The sequence below is a fragment of the Mus caroli genome, unplaced genomic scaffold (genome assembly GCF_978045245.1).
Source record: "Mus caroli unplaced genomic scaffold, Mus_caroli_1 scaffold_6, whole genome shotgun sequence".
In the NCBI taxonomy this organism is placed as follows: domain Eukaryota; kingdom Metazoa; phylum Chordata; class Mammalia; order Rodentia; family Muridae; genus Mus; species Mus caroli.
The window spans coordinates 31,569,872-31,588,120 of record NW_028227261.1 but is presented as its reverse complement, the minus strand read 5'-3'; the positions used below and the strand labels follow the sequence as shown (position 1 = coordinate 31,588,120).

The window sequence follows — 18,249 nt, the reverse complement described above, 5'->3', positions numbered from 1 at the left end:
GAGCTCTCCTCCTGGGGAAAAGAAAGAAAGCATTGTTCTTTTTCTTTTCTTTTCTTTTTTTAAGATTAATTTTATTTATTTCATTTGTATGAGTACACTGTCATGCCTTCAGACACATCAGAAAAGGACATCAGATCCCATTACAGATGGTTGTGAATCACCATATGATTGCTGGGAACTGAACTCAGGACCTCTGGAAGAACAGTCAATGCTCTTCACTGCTGAGCCGTCTCTCCAGCCCGCATTGTTCTTTTTCTTCATATGCTTTTCTACAGATCCTCACCCTTGAGGAAAGGGGTGAGCAAGGAATAGAGAGCCAAGAGGAGAGGCAGGGCAAGATGCTGCTGCATACCGAGTACTCTCTGCTCTCGCTGTTGCACACACAGGATGGCGTGGTCCACCACCATGGGCTCTTCCAGGTAAGTGGCCCCCACACCCCTTGCCCTGCCTGGCATCTATTAAAGGCACCTCTACTCTATGAGCAGCTCCCAGCTTCTTAGTGTGGGACTCCTGTGTTCCTTCTCTGCTCACTGTCAAGGCCTGGGCAGAGGGATTTGCAATCAGGCTAGGGTCATGATGGTGCTACAGTGCCCGGATGATCTCATCCTGAAGAATGGTTCACAAATAACAACTTAGAGCAGCCAGGGTAACTTGGAAGAGCTGCCTTTCTGAGAGAGAAAAGGAAGTCATTTAATGTCCCCCATGTTCTTTCCAACCGTGTTGTCTGGATTGGCCAGGCTCGAGTGGAAGACAGAGCAAGAGCTAGGGTCACCTGTGGTCAGCTCTCACAGTGTGACTGGACCATAGTCCTTTTGCCTGCCCAGGTATTTCAGGTTCTTCTGCAGATGACCTTGAACATCTTTTGTGTGACCTCAGGCAAATCATTTTCAGGTCTCTGAGCCCCAAAGCATAGGAACAATGGGAGAGTCACAGTGTCACCTGCCTTAAGGAATGCAGCCAGCCCTGGCTACTGTGACACCTACTCATCACACTGTCTCCTTGTCAGTGTGATCACTGACAGAAAGCAGGTGGAAAACACTAAGGAGGCTGAAGTGTCGCTTCCCAGCCTGGGCTAACAGTAAGCTACCCCCTCACACACACACCTGTCACCGCCTTATCTTAGACTTGCCATAGAAGCAGCTCCCAACAGTAGAGCATTTCCCTGAAACGGAAATGAAGTTGGTTTTAGTATCTCAGTTCTGATATCATATGCAATTCTGGTATCGTCACATGCTTGTCCTTCGTTTGCATTCTTCTGGCTGACAGAATAGAAGTGACCAAAAGTCATCTTGAGCAAGTCATCTGTGTGTGTTGGACCCTGGGCCTAAACCCTGCAACAAGTGAAGCCCAGATCTGAACCTGCGTTTAAGGAGTAATCTGGCTATTTGTTCCTTCCTCCAGGAGTTCCCCAGGGGGCTTTGCCTGTGTGCTGGCAATGACCCGGTCTCTTGTGGCCAGCAAGGTCCCAGCATTCATGTTGTACTTGTTTTTGTCACACTTGGACTCCCTTGCAGTAAATAGTGACTAGGACAGCAGACCCAGCCTTAGTAACTGACCTGTTGACCCCTGACTGCAGCAGGCCACAGTTAGCTTACTTAATCCTTGACATCAGGGAGGGAAAGCTTGTTAGCTCCGCTTTATGCATGAGGAACTAGACTCATGCAGTGGAGCTATTTGAGGCCAGCATGGTATTCCTTGCCAGTTATGTGACTGCCCAGCAGTCCTTAGCCACAGGAAAGCCATTGGACAGTCAGGGTTTTCTAAATATTTATTTAGTTAGTTATTTTATGTATACGAGTACACTGTAGCTGTACAGATGGTTGTGAACCATCATGTGGTGGAATTGAACTCAGGACCTCTGCTCCCTCCAGCCCCACTCATCCCAGCCCAAAGATTTATTTATTATTATATGTAAGTACACTGTAGCTGTCTTTAGATACCCCAGGAGAGGGTGTCATCTCATTACTGATGGTTGTGAGCCACCATGTGGTTGCTGGGACCTCTGAAAGAGCAGTCAGTGCTCTTAATCATTGAACCATCTCTCCAGCCCCAGTCGGGGTTTTCTAAAGGAACAGAACATACCGGAATTTGTTGACTGGCTCGGGACTGTGATCCAGGTAGTACAACAATGGCTGCCTGAGGACAGGAAGGCTAAGAATCCAGTGGCTTTTCCATCCGTAGGGCTGGACACTTCCAACCATCTCAGTCTGCTGCTGAAGGCCTAAAGTAAAGGGATCCTGAAGAGCTGCTCTTCAGTCTGTGTTGGACAGTCTCTGTAGTCTTGACTGGCCTAGAATTCAGTATGCTGACCAGGCCAACCTCAGACTCAGAGATCTGCCTGCTCTTGCCTTCTAAGTGCTGGCATGATTCCCCCAAGCCCAGCCAGCACTCAGTTTCTTTCTTCTACATCTTTTTATGTGGATTACCATGTAAAATATGGCACACGGAGAGATGATCTTTCTGATTTAAGTAATGGATTAAGATGATCCATCATGGGCTAGTGAGATGGCTCAGTGGGTAAGAGCACCCGACTGCTCTTTCGAAGGTCCAGAGTTCAAATCCCAGCAACCACATGGTGGCTCGCAACCATTGGTAATAAGATCTGACGCCCTCTTCTGGTGTGTCTGAAGACAGCTACAGTGTACTTACATATAATAATAAATAATAAATCTTTTTTTTTTTTTTTTTTTTTGTGGTTTTTCGAGACAGGGTTTCTCTGTGTAGCTCTGGCTGTCCTGGAACTCACTTTGTAGACCAAGCTGGCCTTGAACTCAGAAATCCGCCTGCCTCTGCCTCCCGAGTGCTGGGATTAAATGCGTGCGCCACCACGCCCGGCTCATAATAAATCTTTTAAAAAAAAAAAAAAAAAGAAAGAAAGAAAGAAAAAGATGATCCATCATGGATGCACCAGGCCACTTGGCATTTAGTTGACTCCAGATGCAGTCAAGTTGGCAGCCAAAATCATCCACCACACACAGAAGGCTGTGTGACCCTGAAATCTTGCAGGAGTCACCACTCTTAACTTCTAGAGTCTTCTGCCTAGAGTGGTAGCAATGGCTTTAATCCCAACAGACAGATCTCTGAGTCCAGGGCCAGCCTGGTCTACTTGCTAAGTTCTAGGTCAGTCAAGATTACATAGCGAGACGACTCTGTCTCAAAAAAAAAAAAAAAAAAAAAAACCAAAAAAAAAAAAAAAAACAAACCATCTAAGTCTTGGACATGGATGGAGGAGGCCGTTGGTGTTAGCTGGCCTCTGGAAGTACAGTAGGAGGAAGACACCCCGGGGCCTAGTTTCACTGCTTGTGACATGGTGCTGAGGAGCCAGTTGGCTTTAACCGCCCAGAGCTGACCCTGTGTCCCGAGGTATTGATGCTGCCCGGTCAGGCTGTCTGTGTCTCCATCTGACTCCTGTAGAGGTTTGAGTGACCACCTATCTGTGCCTCACCCAAGGCAACAGAACAGACATTCAGCCACTTCCCTCTGCACCTCTGAAGGAGAGCCTTAACTCCCTGGCCTTGGCCTGTCTCCCTGCCTCCCAGGACCGCACCTGTGAAGCGGTCGAGGACACAGAGTCTGGTCGGACGGTAAGGAAGATGAAGAAACGCATTTGCCTCGTCCTTGACTGCCTCTGTGCACACGACTTCAGTGACAAGACGGCTGACCTCATCAACCTGCAGCACTATGTCATCAAGGAGAAGAGGCTCAGTGAGCGCGAGACCGTGGTCATTTTCTACGACGTGGTCCGGGTGGTGGAAGCCCTGCACCAGGTGAGGCCCAGGACCCACATGCCCCAGGAAAAGCATCTCTCTTGGCTTCTGCTCAGCAGAAAGCTGCTTGGTCCTGACCTCACCCAGGTGTGCTTTCAGCTGGGAGTGTGGCCAGAGGGAAGTGATGGAATGCCTACTGCCCTGGGTGAGACACATTGCTGGCCACAGCCAGCCATAGTCCCTGTGAAGGCCGACAGAGCTCCATGCAGTAATTCCCAGTCAGTGGAAAAGCTAAATTATAGCCGCAGGGCATCTGAACTTTGATAGGATTGGGGTGCCAGGTACCCCAAGGTGAAGGACAAGTGCTTGAGCCTCATCCAAGGCTCCGTGGGCCGAGCCTGGAGTAATTAGCTCCAGAAGTGCCATGGCACTTGCTCCGTGCCCCCACCTCCAGACTGAAGCTTGTTTTCTTCATGGAATAGTGATGGAGTAAAGAGAAAGAATTCCCATAAGCTGCTGGTCTGGGGTGAAAGCAGCAGAGGCAGCTGCCAGGCCACTCTGATGCATGCTTGATGAGACCTAAGAGACAGACAGGGGGTACCTGCCTTCCCAGAACCCTGAGGAGCCTCCATCTTCCAAGGTGGACCCCACTTCTCACTTTCTCATGCAAACCATCCTTTCACTGGTTTTCAGAAAAACATCGTGCACAGAGACCTGAAGCTTGGGAACATGGTGCTCAATAAAAGGTAAGCACCCATCCCGCCGCTGCTCAACCTCAACGGTGGCTTCATGCAGCAACTGCCTGTGGGAACTGACTCACAACAGTCCAGCGTCCCAGAGTCCTAGGGTTGGGAGTGCCATCTTTCTGAAACTGGGCGTTCAGACTCCCAGAAAGCAAGCAGTACTTGACATTTCCAGGATCAGACAGAGTGGCCTGGGTCTTGGTGGGGAGGAGCAGCAGCTTGCTCTCGTGGGTGCTGCCCCTTCAACCATGACTAGGGCAATGGCACAAGGGCACCAACTAAGCAAGGTTTCAGGACCCTGTGGAAGGAAAAAGTGCTCTGCGGACTCCACAGTCCTGGAATGACAGCACTCGGGTGGTGTCATTCCTCACCTGCTTCTCTGAGCCTCTCTCCTTCCCTCCCTCTTCTGGGTAGGTTAGAAGACAAAATGGCAGCAGCATATGCTTATAGCACAAGTCATAGTGGGGATTTGTTCCATGATGTGATCACCCCAGGAGAGGTCCCACTGTCCTTGTCTAATAGCTGAAGCCTCAGTGGTCATGGAAAAAGAAGCTGTAGGAAGGTGGACCACTCAGGAGGGCGAGAACCACAGGTTTCAAAGCTCCAGCTGATACAACATAGTACCATACAGAGCCAGCTAAGCGACCCTGCTCTCTGCCAGCTCCCTGAGGTTGAAACTACAGACTTATTTCTGGCCTACCCCATGTAGCTTGCCATCTGATGACCAGAAAACAAATACCACATCACATACCGAGGATGGTGTTGGGGAGCTAGCTGCATGCTGGCTGATTCGGAAGGATGAGCAAAGGTTTGCCAGCCTGAGAACGTGAAAGGACACAATCCTTAGTGTCACACACTGCAGAGGGGAGGGAAGGAAACAGGAAATTCCAGGACTGCTTTGACCCCATCTGGCTAAGTGAGGAGTTAGGGAAGATGAAGGGGCAGGATGTGGGGGTCGGACCTGGCTATGAGCCCGCCCTGCACCGCCGACTGCGCCTCTTCTATGTTTATTTACTTGTTCAGTGAATTCGTTCACGTCTCTAGTTACCAGAACTCTGCGCTTGCTTCTCATCTGTAGAAGTGGAGTGATTCCACCTTCCTACAAAGAGCAGCCTGAGATAGATATAGATGTAAAATTGCCAGGTTGGGGTTGGCCCTTCCTAAGAACACACAAATGTCAATTCTATCAGGACCTGAGGTTCCTGTGAGTGAGAAACAGAAGAATGGGCCAGGAGCTCCTACCCCTCGGATGAGACCAAGGGCCCTCCAATCCTGGCTGGGACTCGAAGAGGAAGGCAGGTGTTAGAGGGTGCTGGCCACCTTGGCAAATTGTGGAGAGGGTATTGCCTTAGAGAGAATGAGTTTATCATCTGAATGCGAGAGCTTAGGCTGGTTTCTAACACTTGGAAGCCAGAGGCAAGGGCATCACAAGCTTGAGTCAGCCTGAGCTATATAAGCAAGAAAGACCCTGTCTTTAAAAAAAAGTATTTATGTATATGTGTGTATATATATATATATACACACACACACACAATACATACATACGTATGTATGAATATGAGTGAGAAAGAGGAAAGCTTGGGTCCTGCCTGTCCGAGGCCTTCTGTGGACATTGCAGAACCCATGTCCCACCCAGCTGGACTAGAGAGCTAAGGCTCTTCATAACAGCTGCTTGTTGGCTTGCCGGCTCTCTAAATGAGCATCCCAGGGGTTGTCATGGAAACACGGTTGGGCTCCTGGCTGTTAACTACACTAGTGTGCTAGGCTTCTTTCTTCCACTGGTGGTTTTGCTTTCTCCCGTCTCCCAGCCCCTGGTTCTGCACCTCTGGAGCCCTCAGTATAGCTGTAACAGGTCTCAAGTATCTTCAGCTTGCAGAGTGCTCACTGCACCTCACTTAGGACAGACAGGCTCCAGCTACCTTCCACTTAAGTACCCAGGCATGCCAGCCCTCTCTTCCCCCACCCTGCCAGGTTCTTGTGCTAGCCAGTGGAATGCAGACAAATGGGACGAGAGCCCCAGGGAAGGGAACAGGGGAAGCAAGGGCTGAAATCTAAAGTCCTCCTTGGGGTTATGTGAGGCTGACTGTGGGTTCCTTCTCCTCCTTCCTCTTGGGTAGGCAAGCTGCATACCAATTCCTAGAAAAGCAGAACACTGTGGTAGCCCAGGGGCCATAGCTGAAGCGTGACTCACCCAAAGCAGGCCTTGCTGACGCACATTGCCCCGCCACCCCTCGATGCCCTTGCCCTCCTTTCAGGACCAACTGGGGGGTCTGGGGCTCCTGGGGAGCTCTTTGCTACTCTCCCAGCGTGGGTGGTGGTGGTGGCAAGGCAGGCCAATGTTGCTAAGCTTTAGGAGGCCTCTGGGCTGACCATGGCATTTCCTGTGGGAGAGCCTCCAGGGCCTGTTGTCACCCATGTCAGAGTCGGTCTCCCGTGGGCTCTCCTGAGCATGCTGGCTGGCAGAGAGTGATAGGCTATTGACAGCTTCCTCTGTCAACCCCACGGAGGGCCATCTTACCTGTTCAGAGCCTGCCCGGTCCTGAGAGTCAGGCTCTGCCATAGTCCCCTTCACAGAAAAGGACATTTGAGTTTCCTAAGACCTTCACCCAGCAAGGAAGTGCAGAGACAGGATCAGGCCCGGGCATCTGAGTCTCAGACTCTCTGCCTCTGCTTTGAGCTATCCTCCCAGCATCCTAAGCCTCCTCTGAGGATCCTCTGAGAGACCACAGGATCCATTTGCGGCTACAGTGGCCAGTACAGAAACACAGGGCTATTCTGTAAAGCTGTGCAGTCCTGTGTGGAGCAGTGGCACAGGAGGCTCAGAGCTGGGGCATTTTGCATCTAGATGTGCAGATGACCCTTGCTGAGACCCTTTGTTTACATCCTAGCCTGCAGGCCACCAACCAGGCTTCTGCAGGACGTCCTGGATAAGAGCTGGTGCCCACACTTCAATGGGAAATGTGGAGGACAGACTGGCTTTTGTTTGCACCAAGCCCTTTGCCAGCAGAATTCCCTGAAGTAGCTGAAGGGCTCTCAGAGCCTCTTGGATGCAGCTCCTGGGGAAATCCATTTGCAGCCACATACGCTGTTCTTGAGCCCACACTCCACCCTCCACCCTCCCTGGAGACTGTTCTAGAAAGAGGTGCTCAAGGCCCCTCACTGAGTGTCTCACTGCTGCTTCTCAGCAGTGGCACTGCAGCTAGGAAGAGACACCCCTCTTCACCCGTGCTCCCCTAGTCCTCTTGGCGAGGGCTGTCCTCCCTTCACCCCCAGCTGTGAGGACCACACGATGAGCTTCCTAGAAAGGTTCCGAGCCAAAAGCTGCTTGCCTGAAGACTTTGGGGGTGAGGGAGGAATTGGTCTTTTTTATTATTTTTTAAGGCCAAGGCAGTCTGAAACTCAAGACAAGAGATGAGTCAGCCCGGATAGAACAGAAGGAAAAGTCATTTGGGGGCTGGGCACTTCCTAGGGGGGTCTGGGGCCTAACAGGCCTGGGCCTGTTAGTCCTACCTGCCAGTGCTACCAATCTGTGTGATCTCGGGCAGGTCCCTTTCCTTCTGGGTCTTAGCTGTCCTATCTGAAATAGGCTGTTGAAAAAGTTTCCTTCAGAGGTGGAAACAAACAAACAGTAAGTGGGGGCAAATGGAAAGTGTGCACCTGAGTCTCAGCACTGGGAGGCATCTCTCGCCTCTGCTCAGCCTCCCTTCTTACACTAAGAGTCCTCCTGGGACGCTGGCCCCTGCTTACTAAATGAGTGTTACCCACTCTCCAAGAGCCACACTCCTCCTCTGGTGTTAGTGTCAACCTCCCAAATGAGGACCATCAGGAAGCTATATAGTCAATGACAGGGCAAGGGCTGGTAGTTGTTGGAGATAGGGCTGGGGATATAGTCAGTGAAAGAGCTCTAGTGTGTACAAGTCCTGACTTTGGCCCCTAGCACTACAGGAAACAAACAGAATAGCCACAAAGGTTGGTTGGGAATAGATATCACATTGTCTTATGGTACCTTTGAAATATGCCTTTGGTACCTGATGTGGTGTGGTTGTTAACCCACAGTGCTCTGTTAAATCCCAGGGTGGGGTGTCATGGACCCTCCTTTACTACACAGTATGGGTTCTATGTGCTGAGCCTCCACAAGTCCATGCAGCAGGAGCCCAGAATTCTTCTAAAGGCTTCCTGTTCAAAGCGATGAGCAAAGGGGATCCCAGCCTAGCAGCATCACCAGTTCACAGTGCATGCCCTCAGTTTCTGAGTACGCCTTCTCTTTTGGAGGCCTTGAACCAGTGAAGATGCAGACCTGCATTGCTGACCATCTCTAGCTCATGGGTACCCCACCATGCTATATCAACAGCAGTGTGTGCAAGCCCTATCATGAAGCAGGAAGGAGACCAAGGTTGGAGTTGTTCCTAAACAAGGGCTCTTGTGCTATCTCCTGGTTCTACCTGCCCATGGAGGTTACACCACCCTGAAAATGCCAGAAAAGTTCTCCACCCTTCCAGTGCTGAGTGTCCTGGGGGGCTTTGGCCTACAGTGGGGTTTTAGAAAGACAGACTGGTGGAAATTGGTTAGCTGTGTGGTTGCTCTGTGCTGTGACAACTGTGCTGGCATCTTCCATTCCCATTGTGTTACCTCGGAGGACTGTGGGGACTGGGGAGAATTGGAGGACGCTTTGACCTAATTGGATGCCAGGGCTCCATAGAGGGACCAGAACTCCCCAGAAAGGAGAGGCCGGGGGCAGGGGAGATGGGTCAGTTGGTTAAGAACTCCCCAGAAAGGAGAGGCCGGGGGCAGGGGAGATGGGTCAGTTGGTTAAGAACTCCCCAGAAAGGAGAGGCCGGGGGCAGGGGAGATGGGTCAGTCGGTTAAGAACTCCCCAGAAAGGAGAGGCCGGGGGCAGGGGAGATGGGTCAGTCGGTTAAGAACTCCCCAGAAAGGAGAGGCCGGGGGCAGGGGAGATGGGTCAGTCGGTTAAGAACTCCCCAGAAAGGAGAGGCCGGGGGCAGGGGAGATGGGTCAGTCGGTTAAGAACTCCCCAGAAAGGAGAGGCCGGGGGCAGGGGAGATGGGTCAGTCGGTTAAGAACTCCCCAGAAAGGAGAGGCCGGGGGCAGGGGAGATGGGTCAGTCGGTTAAGAACTCCCCAGAAAGGAGAGGCCGGGGGCAGGGGAGATGGGTCAGTCGGTTAAGAACTCCCCAGAAAGGAGAGGCCGGGGGCAGGGGAGATGGGTCAGTCGGTTAAGAACTCCCCAGAAAGGAGAGGCCGGGGGCAGGGGAGATGGGTCAGTCGGTTAAGAACTCCCCAGAAAGGAGAGGCCGGGGGCAGGGGAGATGGGTCAGTCGGTTAAGAACTCCCCAGAAAGGAGAGGCCGGGGGCAGGGGAGATGGGTCAGTCGGTTAAGAACTCCCCAGAAAGGAGAGGCCGGGGCAGGGGAGATGGGTCAGTCGGTTAAGAACTCCCCAGAAAGGAGAGGCCGGGGGCAGGGGAGATGGGTCAGTCGGTTAAGAACTCCCCAGAAAGGAGAGGCCGGGGGCAGGGGAGATGGGTCAGTCGGTTAAGAACTCCCCAGAAAGGAGAGGCCGGGGGCAGGGGAGATGGGTCAGTCGGTTAAGAACTCCCCAGAAAGGAGAGGCCGGGGCAGGGGAGATGGGTCAGTCGGTTAAGTGCTCACTAGGCAAGTATGGAGGAGCTGAGTTCAAATCCCTAGCACAAAAGACATAAAACCTAAAGTAGAGAATAATAGGGAAAGAAAACAGATCTGGGCATCTGGCCTTTCTAATATGGACAGACAGACACACACACACATCTGTCATCTGGAGGGTATGACATAGGATCAGCTTCCACACTCCACCAGGGCACATGGAAACTTCACATGGGACCAGAATCCCCACATAAGGCCTGGGCATGGTATGCTGGGCTTCCTGCCCAGAGGATGCACAGGCTGCCTCTGCTGTGCGAGGCAAGAAGGCTGCTGCTGCTCTCCTAAACAGAGGCCTGTTTACAAGAATAGGAGCCTGCCTCATCAGGGTCCTGGCTCCATTGCCTCTGCATTTCCTCTCTGCCTTCCATTCTTAGGACCCATCGGATAACTATCACCAACTTCTGCCTTGGGAAGCACCTTGTGAGTGAGGGGGACCTGCTGAAGGACCAGAGGGGCAGCCCTGCCTACATCAGTCCTGATGTGCTCAGCGGTATGTGTGGTCCCCACGTGGTGTGGCAGTGCACTCCTTGAACAGATGGTAATCATGGGGCAAGACCTGGACTAGGTGCTGGGGCTTTCCTGACCCACCCTGAACAAGATCTCTGGTCTAGTGGAGGAGGAAGACAAACTGGTCACATGCCCACATCAGGTTAGAGCTAGGAGGGAGAGGGATGAGTGTGCTAAAAGAGCATAGAAAGGGCACATAAGAAAGTTCCCAGCCAGGCGGTGGTGGCACACACCTTTAATCCCAGCACTTGGGAGGCTGAGGCAGGCGGATTTCTGAGTTCGAGGCCAGCCTGGTCTACAGAGTGAGTTCCAGGACAGCCAAAGCTACAGAGGGAAACTCTTGTCTCAGGGATGAGGGGGTGGGGAGAGACTCCCTGGGATGTGGCATCTAAGCTGCAGTGTTTACTAGAAGCCCAGCTCTAAGCAAAGTTTAGCACATGCTGCACCCAGCAGAGGAAGGAGAGGCTCTAGGCCTCAACACCCTTCCCTCAAGTAATGCCATACTCCTATCCCAAGGACAATCTCACAAAACCTCTTTCTACAAATTAGGAAATCAAGGTAAGGTGACCTTTCCGTTGGCACCTTCAAAACTTAGTAACAGGCTTCCCTGGGACTGTTTTGTTTGGTTTTTCGAGACAGGGTTTCTCTGTGTAGCCCTGGCTGTCCTGGAACTCACTCTGTAGACCAGGCTGGCCTTGAACTCAGAAATCCACCTGCCTCTGCCTCCGGAGTGCTAGGATTAAAGGCGTGCACCACCACCACCCGGCTTTTTTTTTTTTTTTTTTTTTTTAAGATTTATTTATTATCTGTACAGCATCCTGCCTGCATGTGTGCCTGCAGGCCAGAAGAGGGCACCAGACCCCATTACAGATGGTTGTGAGCCACCATGTGGTTGCTGGGAATTGAACTCAGGACCTCTGGAAAAGTAGACAGTGCTTGTAACCACTGGGCCATCTGTCCAGCCTGGCATTTTGTTTTTCTGCATATGCACATACACTTTGTTCCTGTTTGCCCTCTTTCACATCCCTCTGGTCCCTCTCCCTAGTCCCTTTTCTCCCTCAAATAGTCCTTCCTGATTTTATGTCCCATTAGTCTGCTCTTCCATTCCCCCTCCCTGCCTGAGGTGGGGACATTCAGACCATAGTACTGACGAGGAAGCTGACAGAGAGGTAATGAAGTGAGAGAGACACAGAGAGAGAGACACACACACACCCTGTCTGTGGAAGAACCAAGTGAGATGAGGATGCTGGATAGGGTGTGAGTGGCTGCCAGCTGTGTGCACAGATGGACTGACCACCGGCTCTGAGCTGCTGTCTGGTGTGGGAGGAGTAGGCGCAGGCCTAGCTCCCAGAGGATGCTGCTGGAGAGGATGACACAGAACCCCACAGAGCAGGGCACAACAGGCGGGCTGCACACAGCCCCGCATCTACAGGGAGTTGGGGACTAGTAAGTGTGCAGGATCTCTGAGGACAGTGCCAGTTGTGAGAAAGAGCATTGACAGGGCTGGAAGCAAAGGTGGGATTTAGAGAGAGGAGCTGCCCGGGTCTGTGCTTGCCCCTGAGTGTGCACGTCCTCTCTCCCCAGGCCGGCCGTACCGGGGCAAGCCGAGCGACATGTGGGCCTTGGGCGTGGTGCTCTTCACTATGCTCTATGGCCAGTTCCCCTTCTACGACAGCATCCCACAGGAGCTCTTCCGCAAGATCAAGGCTGCTGAGTACACCATCCCCGAGTGAGTCCTGCCTCCTGGGAGGGCTTGGGAAGGGATCAGCCGGCCCTCTGGGATGTCAGTGAATAGACAGAAACACCACTGGGGTCCTGGAGTCTTGGATCACAGCCCCCCCAACCCCACTCCTCATCACGCGGCTAAGGCTTCTTCCTCTCTGTCTAGGGATGGGAGAGTCTCTGAGAACACAGTGTGTCTTATCCGGAAACTGCTGGTCCTTGACCCCCAGCAACGCCTGGCTGCTGCCGATGTCCTGGAGGCTCTCAGTGCCATCATTGCATCTTGGTAAGTGGCATCTTGGTACAAGGCTGGAGCACACATGCTCTGCTGCCCTACTCAGGAGAGCAGCCCGTTGTCTGCCATGCCATCAGCCTCAGATCCCTAAAGGCAGGGCTGAGAGAGAGTGGGCAGAGTGAACATCTCTGAGATGCCTGCTGGGCGTGCCAGCTGTGAGGTGGGCATTTCCTTGCTTCTGAGTTCTTTTATATCTTTTTTATTTATTTATTTGTTTTGTTTTTTTGAGACAGGGTTTCTCTGTGTAGCCCTGGCTGTCCTGGAAATCTCTGTAGACCAGGCTGGCCTCTAACTCAGAAATCCACTTGCCTCTGCCTCCCAAGTGCTGGGATTAAAGGCGTGCGCCACCACCAACCGCATGCTGCTGAGTTCTTAACTCTCTTTTATTGGATGAGCAGATAGAGGCCCAGACCAGTCAGCCATGTTAGCTGGTCTGACTGGAGGCAAGTAAGGAGCAGTAGGGACCTGTCTAATCTGATGTGGCCACTTTCCCTGCAGGCAGTCCCTGTCCTCTCTGAGTGGCCCTTTGCAAGTGGTTCCGGACATTGATGACCAAATGAGCAGCTCTGACAGCTCTCAGGAGGTGAGTGGGGAGCAGGGGGAATTCCTGGGCTTTCCCTCCCCGGCCCTTGCAATAGAAAGGCACCCCTGGTCTGCCTTGTGACCTGTCGTGGGAGCTCCCAGTGCCAGGCAACCTTCTGGGCCTCTAGGGTAGCCTCTTCCTGCCCCAGTCACATTTCTCTCCCTCTCTGACTCACTGGGTTCTCTCTCACCCTTCCTGCTTTTCAGTTTTTACATGATTCATTTTTCCCTCTTCTCTTTTCCTCCCTGTTCCACAGTAGAGAAAGTGCTGGGCGAGGAGTGGGCACAGAGACATGAGTGCTTAGGCAGCAGCTGTGACAGGTTTCAGGGTGCCCAGAGAGGGAAGCTGGGCCTTCCCTGGGAGCTCTGGAGCACTGGCCGAGTAGGACCAGGAAGAGCTGTGAGTGGAAGCCCACCCGGTTCCCAATCAGTCCAGCCTGGGGCACGTGGGGCCTATTTTTCACCTGAGGATCTGAGAAGTACACTGATGTGTCCACGGTCACGCAGTGTGGCAGCAGGGGAATTGTGCCTTGATTCCAAAATCCTGCCTTCCTGCTAGTCAGGACCTGCCTCTGCAGTCTTCCATCGCCTGCCTAAGCCCCACACGCGTCAGCCCCTCAGAGTTCGAGAGATCCTTTGTGAAGAGACACCCTTCACTGCCACTCTCCTCACATGCACACACCCCTGCACCCTCCCCCTCGTACACACGCACCTCTACCCTTACCTCATACGCCCCACCACCACACACACACGTACCCCACTGTGGGGAGGATGCTATGCAGCCTAGAAGGCCAGAGGACAGGGTTGTGTGTAGCTAGAGCCTCCGGCAGCCACTCCCAGCAGCCAGCAGGGCCCCACACTCAGCCTGTAGGAAGATGGCGCCTGAACTGTGGTACCTGGGGAACATGACCTCAGCAGCCACGCTGTGCTCCCCGAGTGCTGTCTTCACCTTGCTCTCTCCCCTCACAGGCAAAGGTGACAGAGGAGTGCTCCCAATACGAGTTTGAGAACTACATGCGACAGCAACTGCTGCTGGCTGAAGAGAAGAGTTCCATCCATGAGGCCCGGGCCTGGGTGCCCAAGCGGCAGTTCGGTAGCATGCCACCGGTCCGACGGCTAGGCCACGACGCACAGCCAATGACCTCCTTGGACACAGCCATCCTGGCACAACGTTATCTGCGGAAATAGTGCCCTCAACTAGGGCACTAGCCCAGCACACCTCTTCTCAGCCCACCTGAGGCCCAGCCATCGGGCCTGCCTGGGCCCGGGCCCAGCAGTGCTGGACTGATTCTCCCAGGCTGCAGTAGGGATAGAGCAGGGATAGGGACAGCCCAGGTTACAGCCAGGGTCAACAGAGGTACCACAAAGCTACCTTTTGGGATGATTGCTTGATTGTTTTTTTATCTGAGAATTCTAGATAGATAGCTAATCTGCTTTTAATCATGACATTTTAATCTACCTCTGTCTCTTTAACCACGCTGTCTCTGGACTGAGTGTCGGGAGGGAAGAGGGGAGCCTATGCTCACGACCCAGGCACTGGAACAGCTGCAGCCTGGCCAGGCCACTGACCCCACAGTCCATATAAGCTGACCATGCAGCTCGCTGCTGGCCCCCAGTAAGCACCCCTTCCCACCGTCCACTCCCCGTCCCCTGGGGCCTGCCCTCAGTCTAAGCTTTGGAACACTCTCACCTCACCTGCCGCCCAAGTCAAATCTATTTATTTTTTTACTGAACCCAACTTGTATCTCTAGGTTCAGCTCTCGGCCACTCCGGCCCTGAACCTGGTTGAATAGCAGGGCCCACGTGTGTAGGCTCCCTTCTCACCCCAGGCACCTAGGAGCCCTCTTGCCAGTTGCTCTCTCACTCTGTTTCCAGACCTGTCTCTCTCTCTGTCCTGGCAGCTTCTCTGAGGTGCTGCTCGTTCGCATTAGTCCCACCTCCTCCATCTTTCCCGTGGTACCCAGGTAAACGTGGACATAGTGTGAAGGGACCTGTGGCCACCAGAGGATGCTCTGGGCCTACTGAGGACAGGCCACTTGTGCTCAGAGACCCTCACCTCACCGCAGAAGTGGTGCCTCTCCCATAAGACTCTGGGAAGATACCTACTTGGGGGTAGGACTTGGAGGGAAATCTGTAGGGGGGGGACCTTCCTACCTTCCTGGCTTGAGAACAGCCCTGCTACCCTTTTTGAGCCGAAATTTTGAAGTGGATGCCCGTCTTGCCAGAAACGCTGTTCTCTCCAGAATGCCCCTCCCTGCACTGGACTTGGCGCACCCAGTACCAAGCAGAGACCCAACTCCGGAGGCCTACATCCTGTGTACCCTCAGAGAGGGCGATGTCACCCTCCTGGTAGGTAGTCCTAGACCCCTCCTGCCTCTTGCTCTCCAATGGGGAGACCATGTTTCCTAGAGTGTGAGCTGCCCCTCACTCCCTGAAAAGCTGACTCACTGTGAGTGACCTTGGGCAAGTCCCCAAACCTCCTTGTGCCTCAGTTTCCCCATCTGGAAAAAATGGGGCCACCTCTTGCCAGCAGTAGCAGGGCTGCCCATGCCCCTTCCTCCCCATGCCCCATATCCAGCCCTGGGCTCCTGTGCCTCTGTTTTGCTGGGTCTGTGGAGCCCACTTGAGCCCAGCAGTTAACTCCCCTGGCACTCAGCTCTGCCTCTAGTTCAGCCGTCCGGCCACTGAGAGTCAGGGCATGGTGCTGCGGGGGAGGGCTCTTTTCTATATTTATTTGATAGCGATAAGTCTCCGAAGGGAGTGGAAATGCAGTCAGCCTGGGCCCCTAGCCCATGACTACCCTCCAGTGAGGCTCTGAGGCCTGGCTAGGGCCCTCCTGGGCAGAGCCCCTGCCTAGCCCCTCAGGCCTGATGCCACATGCCCTCCTTTTAAAGCAATACCTTCAGGTCTGCCATGCCATCAGCCAGCCTGGTTCCTTCTGAGGGCAACCTGGGTCTGGTGGTATTTCTGGCGGTGCAGATGAGGGGAGCGTGGGGCCCTCGCTGCTGTCAGGCACTGAGAAGTCCTGTTGTAAAGAAAAACAAAAACAAAAAAAAAACAAAACAAAATGGAAAAAGTCACAAAAAAGTTTGTATAAAGACGTATTTTTGTACTACATGGGGACTCTTCCTGCATGTCAGCAATAAAACTTCCTGATCTGGAGCCACCATGGTCTATAGCCTGCCTCTGTGCTTGTCCGCGCGCTCTCTAGCCCTCCCTCCATCCCTGCCCACAGCCTGGGCATCTGCATTTCAGCAAGCAAAGCCAGTAAGCCCTACTTGGAAGTGGAAGTGGGAGGGGACCCGGGATGTCCTTCCCGCTGGGAAAAGGAGCTTCCCTCCCCTTTTCCTGTGCTGCCCTCCCCTCCTTGGGAAGCCCAGGGGTGCCCGCCTTCCTTCCCACCTCCTTTCCTTGCCTAAGTTTAGACTGTACATTGTATTTCCCAATGAAGCCAAGAAACGGAGAGCTTCCTGCTGAAGGGAGAGGTAGGCTAGGCCATCCCACAGATGAAGCCTCCCAGGGGTGGGCCTCATTCCCAGGACAGCGCTGCTCTGCCTCTTCCCACAGCCCACACACTCTACCATTCACAGACCCGTGTGGCCCTGACTGCACTACCATGAAGGGTCCTTTCTCTCAGCCCAGTACTGCCAGCTGCCCTGGACCAGATACAAATAACCTCTGGGGCTGTCTAGGTCTCTCTGTGTCCTCAGCCCCCAGAATTGGCCTGGCACTAGTTTATTTTGGTTTTTACCTTTGGAGGTTAGACAAAACAGCCCCATTTCCTTAGACATTATTTTTTTCCTTCCTTTTAAGACAGGGTTTCTCTGTGTATCCCTGGAGCTGTCCTGGAACTCACTCTGTAGACCAGGCTGGCCTCAAACTTAAGAGATCCACCTGCCTCTGCCTCCTGAGTGCTGGGTTTAAAAATCTATATTTAATCCTTTATGCCTATGGCTGTTTTGCCTGCATGGATGCCTCTGTACCAAGGGTAGAAGAGGGCATCAGGTTTCTGGGTTAAGAGTTAAAACTGAACCCCTCCCTGTCCTTGACAGCACCTCTTCAGCCCCTGGCTTACTGATCACTACTGGGGCTACGTATCCTTTATGAGATAGCACATTTGGTTTTGTTTAACTCTATAATAAGCAAACTGAAGTTTCTCCATCCAAGAGCCCAGACCACCTGATCCCAGCTTTCTGTCCATCTGTCTGTCTTTTCTTCATTCTCTTGCTGCCCAGTCAGGTCTAGGTCTACCCCTGGCACTGTTTTCTCTCTCCTCTCTCCTCTCCTCTCCCCTTTCCCCTTTCCTCTCCTCTCCCCTCCCCTCCCCCTCTCCTTTTCCCTCCCCCTCTCCCTCTCCTCTTCTCCCCCCCCCCCACTTCTCTCTTCTCTTCCCCCAGCTCTGCCTTGAATCTGACTGCTTTTCAGCTCCCCCGTGACTGGCTATGCTCCTGTCTCCAGCCCTTTCTCCTACCCCTGACAGTCCAGATGCCCCAGGGACCAGGAGCTGTCTAAAACTTAGCTATAGCAGGTGTGGTGGCATGTGCCTGTAATCTCAGCTCTCCAATCTGCAATTGTGAGACTAGCCTGGTCTACATGGTGAGTTCAGGCCAGGAAGGCCTAGGGGCTGTAGCTTGCCTAGCACATAGGAAAGCCTGGGTTCAGCCCCCAGAACTACATAAACAGCACATGCCTCTAATGGCGGTGTTGGAAGTGGAGAGAGGCCAGAGGAGCAGAAGTTCAAGGTCACCCCCAGAGGTCATGGAACTGTCTCAGAAACAAAAGTTTTAGCTGCTTTTGATCACTTATAATATTGTATTAACATGCATAAAGTGTAAGAGAAGGGACCGGAGAGAGGACCCGAGTTTGATTCCCAGCTTCCACATCGGGTGGCTCGTGGCTGCAGAGGAAGGGGTACCCTCCTAGTCTGGCCTTTGCAAGCAACCACCACACAGCAAACATAGATACAGACAGAAAGTTGTTTTTCATAAAATACAGG

General features: G+C 52.9%; 1 protein-coding gene across 1 annotated transcript in view; it reads left to right on the top strand.

The window, feature by feature from the left end:
• Stk40 (serine/threonine kinase 40) overlaps window positions 1-16,415 on the top strand; it is a 39,138-nt gene extending 22,723 nt beyond the window's left edge. Inside the window, exons 4-11 of the mRNA XM_021160591.3 lie at window positions 276-419; window positions 3,540-3,767; window positions 4,401-4,453; window positions 10,522-10,637; window positions 12,239-12,383; window positions 12,543-12,662; window positions 13,170-13,254; window positions 14,223-16,415. Of these exons, the coding sequence (XP_021016250.1) occupies window positions 276-419; window positions 3,540-3,767; window positions 4,401-4,453; window positions 10,522-10,637; window positions 12,239-12,383; window positions 12,543-12,662; window positions 13,170-13,254; window positions 14,223-14,441 (1,110 nt within the window). The 3' untranslated portion in view covers window positions 14,442-16,415. The remainder of the gene's footprint in view (window positions 1-275; window positions 420-3,539; window positions 3,768-4,400; window positions 4,454-10,521; window positions 10,638-12,238; window positions 12,384-12,542; window positions 12,663-13,169; window positions 13,255-14,222) is intronic.
• The last annotated feature ends 1,834 nt before the right edge of the window (window positions 16,416-18,249 follow it).